The sequence below is a fragment of the Ovis canadensis genome, chromosome 6, assembly GCF_042477335.2.
Source record: "Ovis canadensis isolate MfBH-ARS-UI-01 breed Bighorn chromosome 6, ARS-UI_OviCan_v2, whole genome shotgun sequence".
NCBI lineage: Eukaryota > Metazoa > Chordata > Mammalia > Artiodactyla > Bovidae > Ovis > Ovis canadensis.
In genome coordinates, this window is record NC_091250.1 from 17470231 (window position 1) to 17486421 (window position 16191).

The window sequence follows — 16191 nt, forward strand, 5'->3', positions numbered from 1 at the left end:
AAATGGACCATGCTCTGCCCGGAGCCACCAACAGAGTGTGGATAGGGTAGCAAAGCCACAGTTCGCAAGAAATGGATTATCCCAAAGGGCACAGTCCATCCTTTGATATCTTCTTGGAGGATTTGGATAGTTGAGCTGACATAAGACTAATGAGCAAGATCTATCCTGCTGTTGAGCACAGCTGGGAATGGCACTCCTGAGGCCACACACACCAGCACAAAGAGGAAGACATCGCATGTGCTCCACTTCCGCAGAGACTTCTCAGAAACCCCTCCAAGAGGGCGTAGCCCACTATGAGACCAAATCACTAGGCTAGCCAACAATGGAGGAGTCCCTATGACAACCCCTGATCCCTACCAGAATGTAAACTCCTGGGATCAACAGGTTGATAGGAGGCAATAAGGCTGCAAGAGGAGCAATTCAAATATCATCTGACCAATCCTCTGCAGCTCACTGATCTAAAATACCTGTAAATTCAAATAGGCCTTGTCTTCCTCTGCTTCCATTATCGACATAAGTGATCATCCATTGTCTTCTCTTTTTCCATCGTCTGCTGTCCGATGGAAAGGAGATGCAGCTGGTTCACTGTGACTCTGGACTTGCTCCAGGATCCAGTGAGGAGCCAGGGGGTGCTGCTATCTCCCTGCCTTTGTGGTTCGTTCTTCCCTGCAGCTCTGTACAGATGATTTGAGGTTGGGGCCAAGTCAGTGGTGACAAATTAGGGCATGAAATTAAACTCAGGAAGTCATGGTATGTACCAGGTTTTTCAAGTTGAAAATACTCTTGAGAAAACAAAACACGTTAAAAAGTCATTTGTGTGTGAAGAGTTGTCACTCATCTGTAGATGTTAAAAAGATTGTCTGAAGGTTCAGAATGACGAACCTTATGATTACAAAAATTGTATCACCTCTCTATAATATATATTTTTATGTCATAACTGTTTTATGTCATAACTATTTTTAATTAAAATTTACAAAATATTTTAAATCTCAGACTGAATGGTAGCTTATAATACTTCACCTCTGTGGGGAAATCTTAGAAATCTGATTTGTAAGGCTTTTTTCTTTTAACTCCAAAATATATTTTGGCTCCATATCAGTTAGAGTTGCTGGAAACAGCTGTTGGTAAGAATAATACTAAATACTGTCCATCTTCCTCTCTGCTTTTTGAATAAGAGTTACTTCTCCTTTCTACAGAAGATCTATTTGCTTGACTTCCTCCAATGCTCGGATAGGGTGTAAAATTGGTACATCTCAGCTTACTTCCTCAAATGCAAATGAAGATCACATGGTATGTGTAAGGGTCATACATTTCTCACTTTCATTATAAGCGAGCTTTCCCGAAACATAAACAGAACACTGGTAGTTGGTGACATCTGAGAATTACTAAATCATCTCACTAAACTAGGCTGTCTCTTTTGGTCTGTACATGTTTAAACAACAGTTTAAAGTATAGTATCCCTGGCCCATTTGTGGACCATCTTTACCTTGACTTTTTAACACTCTCATCATTTAAATTGCTATTAATATCCTGCTATTCTTTCCATATAAAGAAGATCCTGCTCCTCAAAATTAATATACAGGAATTTATTCAGCTTATAATAGCAGAACTTGCATAGATGAAAAAACGAACAGCAAACACCAAATCTGTATTAAGAATAATGATACATCAAAACTCGTAAGCAAAGAAGATCTGTAGTCTATTTCATGAAGGATGTGAGTCTTAAAGGCAGCTTAAATTTAGGTGAAGTAAGAGGGTCTCACGGGACTGAGATCACATTAGAGAAAATTCCCAGAAGCAAACAGTCTCAGAAGGCAATAGGCTGAGGAAATAAACACCTAAGCATGAATTGAAAAAAAAAAAATTTTATTTGATCTTTATCAACACTTAATTAACTTATTCTTATAAACAACCCTAGGAAGTAGACAGTGCTATTTTCCTGTTTTATTGGTGAAGAACTTGAAAGCACCAGAGATTAAGTGATTTAACAGACATGACCAGCAAAACTGATGCTACTGTTAACAACCACATCATTTTCCCCAACCTTTTCCAGGTCATGACACATGCAGAACACAAAGCATGGGAATTAACTGGGATTAATAGACCACACACCCAGGACCCTGAAACTGCCCTCTAGACTGAGGAATCAAAATCTTAGCACAGTGATAACTAATTTGTATCAAAACTCAAAGATTCTCAGCTATCCTACAGGTAAATTCTGTAGCATGCTGCTATGCCTGTGTGTTAGGGATTAAAAGGAGATACAGTAGAATGGGTAAGGAAAATCCAAATTCCAGAGGGTTAGCTGAAAACCAGGTGATTTGGATAATTTGGATTTTATTTGGTTGATGATAGGGTTCTTGAAGAATGGCATTATTTTAAGAGCATCTGAATAACTAACTACATGTTTAAAGAATGATTTGGGGTCTTCCCCGATGATCCAGCAGCTAAGACCCCACACTCCCAATAGAGGGGGCCTGTGTTCAATCCCTGGTAAGGGAACCAGATCTCACATGCTGCAAATACAACCTGGTGCAGCTAAATAAATACATAAATAAAATAGCTTTAAGAAGAATGATTTGGAAGGAGCAAAGTCTTAAAGACAGTTTGTGTATCTGTCGACAATTCAAAACTACCAGAGCAATGGCAGTGTGGATGAGAAAGAGGAAAATAATTTTTTTGAGAGAAAGGAAAAACCACTAAGGGGTAAAAGGTATTGGCATCTTGATAACAATTTGAATTTAGAATTCAAATTACCCAAAGACTCAAAAACAAAGGCAAGCCAAGAAAATGAGATACTGATGGAATGGCATATTTGGGAAGAGAAGCTAATTTGGAAATGGTGATATGTAGGAACCAGTAAGAACTGGCTGAGTCTTCTTGCTATTGGAAGGGCAGCTGTTGGTTTGGAGACAAATGTTTTAAAGTCACAAGTCTAGGAGCAATACTTGAACTTGGTGGGCCTGGATGGTCTCCCTGGAGCAGTCAGTGTAGAAAGGAAAAATCAAAGGGTTAAGCATAAAACTCACAGGATAAGCAGAGGGGAAATGCTGACAAAGAAATGTCAGGGGTGGAGCAAGGACTTTGGCCTGTGGGAAAGGAAAAAAACAGACTGGCAACACTAGAAATCTGAGGTCACGTAGTTTAATTATCCATGCTTGAGTTCTTTTATGCTAATTGCCGCCAGGAATCATCCTACTATGTTTGATGTTTGAGTTCTTTCCATGATGGGAAATCCACACCTCCTCGGCAAGCCCAGTCCAACTTTGGAAAGTTTTGTGTATAGATATATCGATATATTCTTTAACTTCTACTCCTTGGATCCAGTTGTGGGACAGAATAAACTAGCTGCCTTTCACACAATAGCCTGTCACATATCTAAAGACAGTTACCATGTAATGTCCCCTTCCATGCCTTTTTTTCCTCTCCAAGATGGTAAACATCAAACAGTATTTTTCACTTGTACCAAAATGAGCACAGTCATACTTTATGAGGTGGCTTTTGTGACCTGATTGAATCTGGGTCTCCTGTATTGCAGGCAAATTCTTTACCATCTGAGCCACCAGGGAAGCCCACAATATTAGGTAGAAAAGACTTAGCCAAGAAATTAGATATGCTGAAAGGTATCAACATATTATTCCCGGCATAGTAACTCACCTGTCATGTCTTAGCACAGGATCATCTCAAACATCATATCTCAAATTTCCAAGCCCCAAATATTTTGGGTCTGTCTTCCATAAGTAGTCACTCTTTCAGTCCCTACAATCACCTTATATGCTCTTCTGATTCCACTTTTCGCAAGTTTAAAGGCTCAGTTCAGTTCAGTTCAGTCACTCAGTCGTGTCCGACTCTTTGCAACCCCATGAACCGCAGCACGCCAGGCCTCCCTGTCCATCACCAACTCCCGGAGTTTACCCAAACTCATGCCCATTGAGTCGGTGATGCCATCAAACCATCTCATTCTCCATCGTCCTCTTCTCCTCCTGCCCTCAATCTTTCCCAGCATCAGGGTCTTTTCAAATGAGTCAGCTCTTTTCATCAGGTAAAGCACTGGAGTTTCAGCTTCAACATCAGTCTCACCAATGAACACCCAGGACTGATCTCCTTTAGGATGGACTGGTTGGATGTCCTTTCAGTTCAAGGGATTCTCAAGAGTCTTCCCCAACACCACAGTTCAAAAGCATCAATTCTTCGGTGTTCAGCTTTCTTCACAGTCCAACTCTCACATCCATACATGACTAGTGGAAAACCATAGCCTTGACTAGATGGAACTTTGTTGGCAAAGTAATGTCTCTGCTTTTTAACATGCTATCTAGGTTGGCCATAACTTTCCTTCCAAGGAGTAAATGCCTTTTAAATTCATCGCTGCAATCACCATCTGCATTGATTTTGGGGTAGTGCTATAAAAACAGTGTCACATAAGTCAGAAAGGGAAGAAGCTTTAAGAAGGAGGGGTTAGTCCATACTTCAGAGGGCCATCAGGAAAGATGAAGAAGAAGAGAAGGTCCTTAGACTTGACTGTGAGGAGGGTGCTGGTAGCTTAGGAGAAAAATAATTTCATTTGTACAGTAAATTTGGAAATATCTGCCTTACTTACATCACGGTCCTAGAGGTAAAAAATGACAGTCCCATGAAGGAAAGCACAGACATTAAAAAAATGAGTTGCTTTTATAAAAAGCATTTATTACCTAGAACCACTTTTATTTATTTTATTGACTAATTATCTGTTGGCAGTAATGACCTGCTCTGGGACAATATTTATATTTTGCAGTATTTTCTCATATATCTTATTGGAACCTGTGATAGCCATGTAAAATTTTACAGATGAAAAAAAAAAATCAACTGTCTGAAAACTTGTCTGAGGTCACCAACATACAGAAATGTGAAGCTAAATCCAATCCTAGTTTTCCTCTACACATATCTAAACATACTCCCATGCAAAGATTTCTTTGAGATGTGTCTGTGATGCAACTAACCTGGGGATTCCAGTGTGTCATAACAACTTACCTGAATGAAGTCAAATTCATGACCTTGACCTTACAAGTGCTTGCTCTAAGCAATTTAGCAAACTAGCTGCTAAAATGCTCTTAGTCCAGTGCACTGGAAGCAATAACATTGATAAACCAAATTAATAGAAGCAGTAGAATTAATCGCATGATCTCGTGCTAAAATTAACAAATTTAGCCATAATAAAATGAACAAATATCTGGTTGCCTACTATATGCCAGGTACGTACTCTTTTACTTAATCTTCCTGACACCCTAAGAGTTATTTTTAACTTAATTCTACACATGACTAAATGAAGATCTTCTCCAGTTCACTGGAGCAGAGAACAAAGATGTGAGTCAGGATAAGATCTGTTTGTGAACTTCAAATACCAAATAATTCTATAAACTTTATTTTTATTTTTTCTGTGACAATGGAAAAATACAACAAAAGGGAGGTGAACTAATCCTTAAGAGAAATGAATGCATCCTCAACACAGAGACAATCTTTGTCCTATCTCCTCCCATTGTCAATATCAGTTCTTTGGCATCATTGTGTCGTTTGGCCTCTGATAGCACAGGGTCCATGGGGTGGTTTCACTGGCTTCCCTGCTCCGTTCACCTAGACTCTGTGACAGCTATTTTCATACCGTCTTCTCTGATGTGCCAGAATCCTTCACTTCTCACCTTCCCTATCCTGACCTGATGATCTTGAGACAGTGCTGTTGTGTTCCCCGCTGTAGGATCACGCTGACTAAGGAGCATCCAGAGTCAGAGAATGTCCACTGTAAACCCATATATCTCATCTGACCTGGGACCTCACAGCTGTTCCACAATTTTGATATTCATGCTTGCTTAATTTTCCATCATATTCTCCCAGTGGCTTTCTTTAATCATTTAGAGCCTCTGTGAGACCTTAAGCACCATGCTTCCCTACCCTCCTTTTCATTACCTGTTGTCTGTTGTGTCAGGGAACATAGTAAGACCATCCTTCAGGCCCAAATGCTGCACCTCCCCTGCCCCCACCTCCTCTCTATCTTCACCAATGTTCCTCCTCTCTCTTTTGCTCTTGGGAAACTATTGGCTTCCCTCCTGGATATCCTTGCACTTGTCCAGAGATATTCCTCTGCCATCTTTTCTTTACCCACACTCTCCAGACTTCCTCAAGAAACTTCATCTAACCATGGGTCATTCTCTTGCTTGATTATTTCTTTAAATGTTTCCCTCTCTGTGACACCTTCACTTCTGCTTATGAACACATTCACTTTTACTGTGAAAATAAAATGAAACACAAATGAAAACTAAAATTTTCTCTAGTCTGCCATCCTTTCACTATGCTGCTATATTTCTCAAAAGAGAGATCATATCTCCTTACTCATTTATTTGAGCACTAATTTCTCATGTGCTGCTTGCTACTTTTCAACATGGCTTCTGGCCACCATGCATTCTAATCATTTTTAGTTTAGAAAAGTGAATTCTAAGAATGGGTGCCCCTAAATGCAACCATGCCAAACCTTTGTGCTTTAGTTACTAAGTTGTGACCAATTCTTGCAACCCATGGACTGGAGAGCACTAGGCCCCTCTAAAGCAGCTCTTAGAGGGAAGCTAATAACAATAGAGACCACCCTCAAAAAATAAGAAAAATATCAAATAAACAACCTAACCTACCACCTAAAAGAATTGAAAACAGAACAAACAAACCATACGGTCAGCAGAAGGAAGGAAATAATAAAGATCAGAGAGGAAATAAACAAAATAGAGATTAAAAAGCAATTAAAAAAAATAAAACCAAGAGTCAGTCCTACGAAAGGCTAAAAATGGGCATCAAATAGGTGCCAAACTCTGAAGCATGATGACTAGCTTTGAGTAGAGATAACATCCAAATTAAATCATTACAAACACAGCAGTGTCCATAGATACTGTGTTCAAAGCTTAGAGAGGAAGTATGGGGGAAATATAAATAGGGAAATGAGAAGATAGCAAATGGGAAGATGACATGGAATATGGGAAGAGAGTTGAGATGTTTTTTGAAGGTTATGGGGATGATTGCCTTTAAGAGTTCCATGTTATAGAAATGCTTTGTCTCCAAAGCTAGTAGTCATGGAAACCAAGCTGGGGTCCTTGGAGACCTTGGCACATTCTGTAGGCTGTCTCCCATCTCTTCCCCAGTGTCACCATATTGCTTCAGATTCTTTTATTTTTCCATTTTTATTAGAGTATACTTGATTTACAATGTTGTGTTCAATTTCAGGTGTACAGCAAAGTGAATCAGTTTTATATATGTATATCAGTTCAGTTCAGTTCAATTGCCCAGTCGTGTCCGACTCTTTGTGATCCCATGAATTGCAGCACGCCAGGCCTCCCTGTCCATCACCAACTCCCAGAGTTTACTCAAACTCACGTCCATCGAGTCCATGATGCCATCCAGCCATCTCATCCTCTGTTGTCCCCTTCTCCTCCTGTCCCCAATCCCTGCCAGCATCAGAGTCTTTTCCAATGAGTTAACTCTTCACATGATTGGAGTTTCAGCTTTAGCATCAGTCCTTCCAATGAACACCCAGGACTCATCTCCTTTAGAATAGATAGATGGATAGATAGATAGATAGATAGATAGATAGATAGATAGATAGATAGATCCACTCTTTTTTTTTAGATATTTTTTCCATTACAGAGTTTTAAGTAAAGTTCGCTATGCTATACAGTAGGTCCTTATTAGATTTATGTTTCATAGATAAGTTCATCTGTACCCTTCTTTTGATTCCACGTATAAGTGCTATCCTATGATATTTGTCTTTCTCTGTCTAACTTACTTCACTCAGTATGGCAATCTCTAGGTCCATCCACTTTGCTGAAAACGGCATTATTTTGTTCTTTATTTACGGATGAATGGCTCAATGTTAAGAATCTGCCTGCCAATACAGGAGACTGGGGTTGAATCCCCTGGGTTGGGAAGATCCCCTGGAGAAGGAAATGGCAACCCACTCCAGTATTCCGCCTGGAAAATCCCATGGAGAGAGGAGCCTAGCGGGTTACAGTCCATAGGGTCACAAAAGAGTTGGACATGACCTAGTGACATTAAACAACAATATTACAATGTATATATGTACCATATCTTCTTTATCCATTCCTCTGTTGATAGACATTTAGACTGCATCTACATCCTGGCTATTGTAAACAGTGCTGTGATGAACATTGGAATACACATATCTTTTCAAATTAGGGTTTTCTCCAGGTAGATGCCCAGGAGCGGGATTGCTAGGTCATATGGCAACTTTTGTTAGTTTTCTTAAATAACTTCTGTACTGTTCTCCATAGTGGCTGTACCAACTTGCATTCTCACAAACAGTGTAAGAAGGCTTCCTTTTTTTCCACACCCTCCCCAATATTTAGTGTTTACAGATTTTTTTGATGATGACCATTCTGGCCAGTGTGAAGTGATTCCTCTTTGTAGATTCTTAATACCTAAATGTTTATAATCATTGCCCAAATGAGGTCCCTGCCTCCAAGCTCTTTTCTCTCTCTCTCCAGTCACCCCACATATTGAGGCTAGTATCTGATTTTCTTTCCATGTAGCAAGAACTAAGAAAATGTGACTGAGTGAAATAATCAATGACTGAATGAAAAGAATTCTAAAGTTGCCTAGTCACTATAGCCCTCACAAAGATTTTTTTTAATAATAAATTATTTTAAAAAAAAAAAAAAACCTCTTGCATAAAAAGTATTATTTTACCTGAACCAAGATGTCTTGACAAATGGATAGGGAACAGGAAATGGAGGTCATTTTAAGGTATGTAAGACTGAAAAAAAAAAAAAAAAGCCTACTTTTCTTAAAACTTAAACATTAGAGGGGGTTTGAAGCTGCAAACACACATACTTTCTAAAATTTAATTTGCTAAATAGTATTTTGTGGTCCACTCTTTACAGAAAGCTAGAAATTATATAGAAGTAGATGTTAAACAGCCAGTTAAAATACTAAAATGCCAATAAAATCTTTGAATTCAACCTGTTCCTTCCACCAGGTGACAGACACCAATGTAGATCACCAATGATTTTAAAAATCACTTAATTCCCAAGTCTCAATTTCCCATAAAGTGAAAGTGCTTCAAAATTATGATTATTTTACAATGCATTTTTATTATTGAACTCATTTTCTCTATATGATTCTTATATAGGAAAAAGCATGTTTATATTTTTATTACTATGTTTTCGTTTAAAATTTAGCAATTATGGTTTGTGTGAAGTGTCAATTTAAGAATTGTTTAATTCTTTCTGTAATGGGACTATCACTTTATTTTTCATTTCTAGTAGATATTTGAAATTGATATTTAGCTTTCAAATCCATTTAGAACAGTCTCAACATGGTTTGAAAGACTCTTGGGAACCAACATGAGTTGTATAATTTAGAAAAATTTCAAAATGCTAACATCATGTAAAAAGAAATCTTGTGCAACAGAAATGAAAATGAACCAAACTTTTTATTTTCTTGATGGAAAATAATCTTCAGTTCAGTTCAGCTGCTCAGTCATGTCCAACTTTTTGCAGCCCCATGGACTGCAGAATGTCAGGCTTCCGTGTCCATCACCATCTCCAAGATTTGCTCAAACTCATGTCCATTGAGTCAGTGATGCCATCCAACCTTCCCATCTTCTGTCGTCCCCTTCTTCTCACATCTTCAATCTTTCCCAGCATCAGGATCTTTTCAAATGAGTCAACTCTTTGCATCAGGTGGCCACAGTATTAGAGTTTCAGCTTCAGCATCAGTCCCTCCAATGAATATTTGGGACTGATTTCCTTTAGGATTGACTGGTTTGATCTCCTTGCGGCCCAAGGGACACTCAAGAGTTCTCAAACACCACAATTCAAAAGCATCAGTTCTTTAGCACTCAGCTTTCTTTATAGTCCAACTCTCACATCCATACTTGACTGCTGGAAAAACCATAGCTTTGGCTAGATGGACCTTGTCAGCAAAGAAATAATCTTAACTTTATGAAAAATAAATAATATTGCTGGTGATGCTTCAGGTAATATTCAGGAGAAATTTTTTAAAAGAATGTGTAAGACATAAGAAGCCTTGATACGAATCAGATTCAGCTCTAGTGGGTCTGGAATCAACAAGGTCCCTGTTTCCATCTGCTTATGATGAGTTACTTTTTCAAGTTAGCAAAAATTCAGAGCCTCAGAACCATCTTGGCAGCTGTGCAGCATTTGACCCATTTTTTGGTGATAAATTATCAGATGGGATTAACTGCACATTTTTCTTTTTCAAATAAAAAACTTTTCCCCCTGTCCCTACAGACGTTATGCATCAACAGGCATCAGTGACAGGCCAGGAGGGGCTTTTGGTTTTATCATATGCTTCTCCTTAGAACCTTTAATTCAATTTTTGTTACTTGCAGAAGTTGGGGTGATTTATTTTATAAACTTTGTTTTCATCGTTGTTGATAAAAGTCAGACATTGTCTTTAACTCAGAATCACCATAAAGTAAATGTGTCCTGCAAAGTGTCAGATAGTGAAGACAATAGTCTTTGTGGCCACCTGCATCATCTTCAGGCCTACAGTTATAGTATAAACACAGCTCTCAACAATACATAAACATATGTGGGTGAGTGTGGTCACACAAAAAAAAGTTATATGCTAAAACATGCATAAGGAAGTATCACATCACCATGTGCTGGCCCCTGATCTAAGGGAGAATCTCTGTGTGAAGCCAGTGAGAGAAGAGGTTCCAAGGACTTCAGAAATCTTAGCCACACATGATGTACAAGTTAGGGTTCAGTTGCTCCAAAAATAAATATTACATCAAAATGATGTGCTTTAATGGAAACATACATTAACATATGTAAAAAAGATGACCAGTGTGAATTTGCTGTGTGACACAGGGAACTCAAACCAGGGCTCTGTGACAACCTAGAGGAGTGAGATGGGGTGGGGAATAGAACGAAGGTTCAAGAAGGAGGGGACATACTATACCTATGGCTGATCCATGTTAACATATGGCAGAAACCAACACAATATTATAATTATCCTTTAATTAAAAATAAATATTTTTTTAAATTGGAGATGTACAGCTAAAAAAAATATGATGTGCTTTAGAAATCCAGATTTGCTTTCCCGAGTTGCTTTTAGAGTAAGTTATTGTTTGTTGATTCAACAGTTTCTTCACTCAGCAAGCCTCTACTGATCAATACTCTATCAGCAACAAGTATGATATAAATTATACTAAGCCTTGATCCTAGGATCTACAGGTTTGGAGAGAGGACATATTTCAGTTTCACGTTAAATAGGCTCTGAGATAATTTTCAGTTTTATCTTTTTATAAATTTTTATTGGAGTATAGTTGCTTTACAAAGTTGTGTTAGTGTCTCTTGTACAGCAAAGTGAGTCAGCTATAACATATACATATATCTCCTCATTTTTGGATTTCCTTCCTATCTAGGCCACCAGAGAGCACTAAGTAGAGCTTTCTGAGCTACATAGTAGATTCTCACTGGTTATCTATTTTATGAAATAAAGTAAAAGTGTTAGTCACACAATTGTGTTTGATTCTTTGTGACCCCATGGGCTATAGCCAGCCAGGATCCTCTGTCTGTGGGATTCTCCAAGCAAGAATACTGGAGTGGGTAGCCATTCCTTTCTCCAAGGCATTGCTCCAATCCAGAGATCGAACCCTGGTCTCCTGCACTGCAGCCAGACTCTTCATCATCTGAGCCACAAAGGAAGCCCAATCAATTGTCTATATATGTCAATCTCAATTTTTAGTTTTTCCCCACTAGGCTAGCCTTTGATTGCTACTTTGTAACTCCATCCAGGAGAAGGCAGACACTGATTTTGAACTTTCCTGTGTTCTATCTTTTCACTCCACCCAAAGAACTTTTGAAGTCAGTGTTGCTCTTTGCTTACTTTGTCTCGACTTAAGAAAAAGAGATTCAAAATATTAGCTACTGTGTCATACTTCTTTATTTTGAAGTTAGGGGAGGGTTGACTTTCAATTCCTGTTACATCGTTGAAGTAACAATCTGACCAACCAAACCACTGCATTTCCCCTGGGAGACTGTTGAGCTATATAAATATATTTTAAAACCCACTTTTTAAAAAGCACTGCTTCTGGTGAAGATGGCTGAAAGGAAAAAACAGCAGTAGTAATTTAAACATTCTTCCAGCCTGTCAATATCACTCAGCTCCAAAAAATAACTATACAAGTGTTCTGGGAACATTCCATTCATATTTCTAACAGATTTTAAGCAATATTTCTAGTCAAATTTAGTAACAACTTCTACAGCCTCTAGATAATAAGAACTATTGAAGTTGTAAGATTTGAATTTGTGACCTCATGTTCTGAAACGCTTATCTCATGCAATGAGGAAAACAAGTTAGTTTTTAAAATTTGAAGATGAGAATAATGGAAATTTCATAGACTGAATCTATGACATTAGAAATCATAGTAATTCAGTAAACTACTTGAAATAAGAATTTCTAGGAAGATGTAGTAATTAACATTTTAAAACAGTAGCTGAACTTTGCTGGTTACTGTAGCTGAACTTTCTGTAACCAAAAACTTTCATGGCAATGATGATTATTAAAGTTTAGCTCATTTGTTGTGAACAAATGTGTACATCTTCCAAGGAAAATCTTTGTAATATTTCTAAGTTGATACTGTCTATGTTCACTTTATTCCATAGTAACACATTAAAATTTTTCAGAATTCTTTCACATTGGTAGAATATCACATATACTAAATTATACACCCTCTAAAACTATTGCCAAAATAAAACAATGAGATTACCAGATTCCAACATTCCTTAGAATACTAAACTGTAACTTTAATATGTGAAAGAAAGCTTGCACCTGTGGACACTTTTTTTTAATTTTTATTTTTTTAGTATAGTTCCATTACAATGCTACACTAACTTTTTTTTTTAACTTTTTATTTTGTATTGGAGTATAGCTGATTAACAATATTGTGATAGTTTCAGGTGAACAGTGAAGGGACTTAGCCATACATTTACATGTATCCATTCTCCCTCAAACACCCCTCCTATCCAGGCTGCCACAAAACACTGAATAGAGTTCCATGTGCTATATGATAGGTTCTTGTTGGTTATCCTTTTTAAATAAAGCAGTGTGTATATGACTTTCCCAAACTCCATAACTATCCATCCTTCTACCCCTTGCAGCCATAAGTTTGTTTTCTAAGTCTGTGAGTCTCTTTCTGTTGGGACACTGACTTTTGATAGAAAAAAGTGGGGACACAGCTCAAAAATTAGTCTGTTAAAATTGATTTCCCTAGAGGAATGATTGTGCATTTTTGATGTACAGGTGTGTGAAGCCCTAGGATATGACCTAAGAGTCCATCAATGACTAATGCAAGTGAAAAGAAATTAATATTGACCATGTATTTAGCTCCAGCATTAAGTTGAAGTGAAATATTCGTGGTTCTGAATGTAAGGTTGTAGATTCCAATAAGCCTAGGATGCTCAAGGACCAGGATATGGTGTGCTCCCTGGGAGATCTCACCCGCCTGCTGTGTCCTCTCCAGGATCTGTCACTGCGAAGGGGACGAGGAGAGCCCGCTCATCACGCCCTGCCGCTGCACAGGCACCCTACGGTTCGTGCACCAGGCCTGTCTGCACCAGTGGATCAAGAGCTCTGACACACGCTGCTGTGAGCTGTGCAAGTATGACTTCATCATGGAGACCAAGCTCAAGCCTCTGCGGAAGGTACCATGTTGCCTGGACCAGTTTAAGAGATCTGGCAAAACAGGCTTCTCTTTTTTTAATTGAAGTATAGTTGAATTCAGCAAAAAATGTAGTGTTTCAGATGTACACCAAGGTGATTCAATTATGCATACATATTAAAAACACATTTCCACAATAAGATTTTGCTAACATGCTAATATCCACTAAGACTATGCGTCATGTATTGGGCTCAATATGGAAAATGCAGCCAAGTTTTTCCAGATAATTCTCCATACTTCTGTCTTAGGTTCTGGGGCCTCTGATTTTTGTCACTCTCCAAAGTCAACAAACCGTGTACATGTGTATGTGTGTGTGCACATGTGTGTGCATGTGTGTATGTGTTTGTGAGCGTACCCAGATATACCTATGGGTCAATGTAACTGAACTGATGGAAGGGGACTGTGAGAACATTGTACTTACTGAAGTCAATTCCCAAGAAGGTTAGATAACCACAAAGATTAAACAATATGAAGTCACATAATGTTTTGAAAACCAAGCATTTGATAAGAAAGAGAATGATCTCTTCTACAAGGTGTGGAGTCTTTCTTGTGTTTGCCCTTATCTGGGGATTTGGTTTTGTCATGGGAGCGCATAATTTCCTCAGTTCTGTCTCATCACAACAAAAATTTGAAGCAACAGACGTTAAAGCCCTTGGACAGACTATGTCACAGCTCTCAGACAGATCGGTGTTACAGCTCAATTTTATTTAGAAAATAAAGGAAAATGCATCCTTGAGGCGTGAGGGCATGCCAACTCAAAAGACATGAAGAGAGGGGAGAGAGAGGCCCCCAGCCCTTCGGCTCCTCTTTTTACATGTCTTCCCCTCCCCCTGGGCCTGCCCTATGTAGACTGGGCCAGCCAGGAGTGCTGTTTGTTCTACCCGAGGTCCTCACTCCGGTCCTCAGACCGTCTTTGTTCTGTTTTCACGGGCTTCTCCCTTCCTTGTCTTTAGCCACCGCCATGCTAGATACCTTTTTCCTATTCCAACCACCCAGCAGTTTAATGGCTCATGTAAGAAAAGTATCATTTTCCATATTGTGCTTCAAGCTGTAAGAGACAGGTAGTATTTTTAGCTATAAACTTAATCTTCAAATGTCTCATTTGTGTTATATTTTTCTAAATAATGAAGATAACAATTGAGATAAGTATAAAGTTAGCATCTAACTTAATGCTGGAAAAGGATAGATTGTAAAGGAGCAAATGAAGGCAATGAACTTTACCTAATTCATGTGTGATAGCTTTGTCATTGTTGTTCAGTCGCTAAGTTGTGTCTGACTCTCTGTGACCTCCATGGACTGCAGCACACCAGGCTCCTCTGTTCTTCACTATCTCGCGGAGTTTGCTCAAACTCATGTACATTGAGCAGGTGATGCTATCTGTTTCATCCTGTGCCACCCTCTTCTGCTTTTGCATTCAATCTTGCCCAGGAATCAGGGTCTTTTCCAATGAATCGGCTCTTCACATCAGCTGTGATACTGTGACACTGAATTTTGGGCTCCTAGGTGATGGGTGGTGCTCGTGGTAAAGAACATGCCTGCCAGTGCAGGAGATGTAACAGATGCGGGTTTGATCCCCAACTTATCTTTTTGCCTAACTCCAGCATTACCTATGTGGGTACTTCAACTTCCATTACCTATGTGGAGACTGCAGTTTAAATAGCAAATCTGGCTAGAGTTGCATTTTCATTTAAATTTCATGCAAAGAAAAGGTGGATAAGAGTGATGGGTTCCAGGGCAAGCAGAGTGTAAAACAAACAAGAATTTTCCAGTAGGCATCAATTGGTGGCTGGCTGTTGCAATTTTTCATTAATTCTGTAAACTATGGAGAGACAGAATAAACAGTCACTGCTTTGCAGTAGCCTTGATTTTTAAAATCTGCCTGTGATTGTAGATGTCAAAATTGGTGAACAAAATATCTTTGAGTTATGGATTTTCTTAACAAATGGGGTGACTTGAGTGCAAAAAGGTGAGGCTCTCTTCCTCCAGGTCCCGAAGCAATCTATGCCAGAAATAGAAATGGACCCTTCCTCCTTGCCCTTTGCTCTGTCTGCTGAAAGATGTTGTGTGCTGTCTGGAGCTGCTAAATGACACATCATGCTCTGTGATTCTGTAAATTTTTCTTCTTACCCCTCAGGGAAATACCAATTGTTTCATGATATCTGTATAGCTCTCCATTTTTTTTCAACATACACTGGTACAAAATTTTCATTTCAACTCTGTCAAAAATAATATTTCAATTTGAGAACAATCTAGAATAAAATATTCTGATTTCCTCTTCTTCATACCATCTACTGTCATGGTCTGGGAGTGGGTTGGAAAAGAATCTCCAGACATGAGACAGAATGAGAGGGAAATAAAGTTTATTAGAATGGGAGGCACGGTTAGAACAGCATGCCCGTTCAATGGGGAACTGTCGCTAAACAAGTGGTTCTTAGTCCACTTCATACACAGGGTACAAGGACTGGGATGGG

At 38.7% G+C, this 16191-nt stretch overlaps 1 protein-coding gene across 3 annotated transcripts in view; it reads left to right on the forward strand.

The window, feature by feature from the left end:
• MARCHF1 (membrane associated ring-CH-type finger 1) overlaps positions 1-16191 on the forward strand; it is a 138279-nt gene that overhangs the window by 40578 nt on the left and 81510 nt on the right. For all 3 annotated transcript variants that reach the window (XM_069593353.1, XM_069593354.1, XM_069593352.1), the window contains one exon: positions 13523-13703. In XM_069593353.1, coding sequence (XP_069449454.1) covers positions 13523-13703 — 181 coding nt within the window. The remainder of the gene's footprint in view (positions 1-13522; positions 13704-16191) is intronic.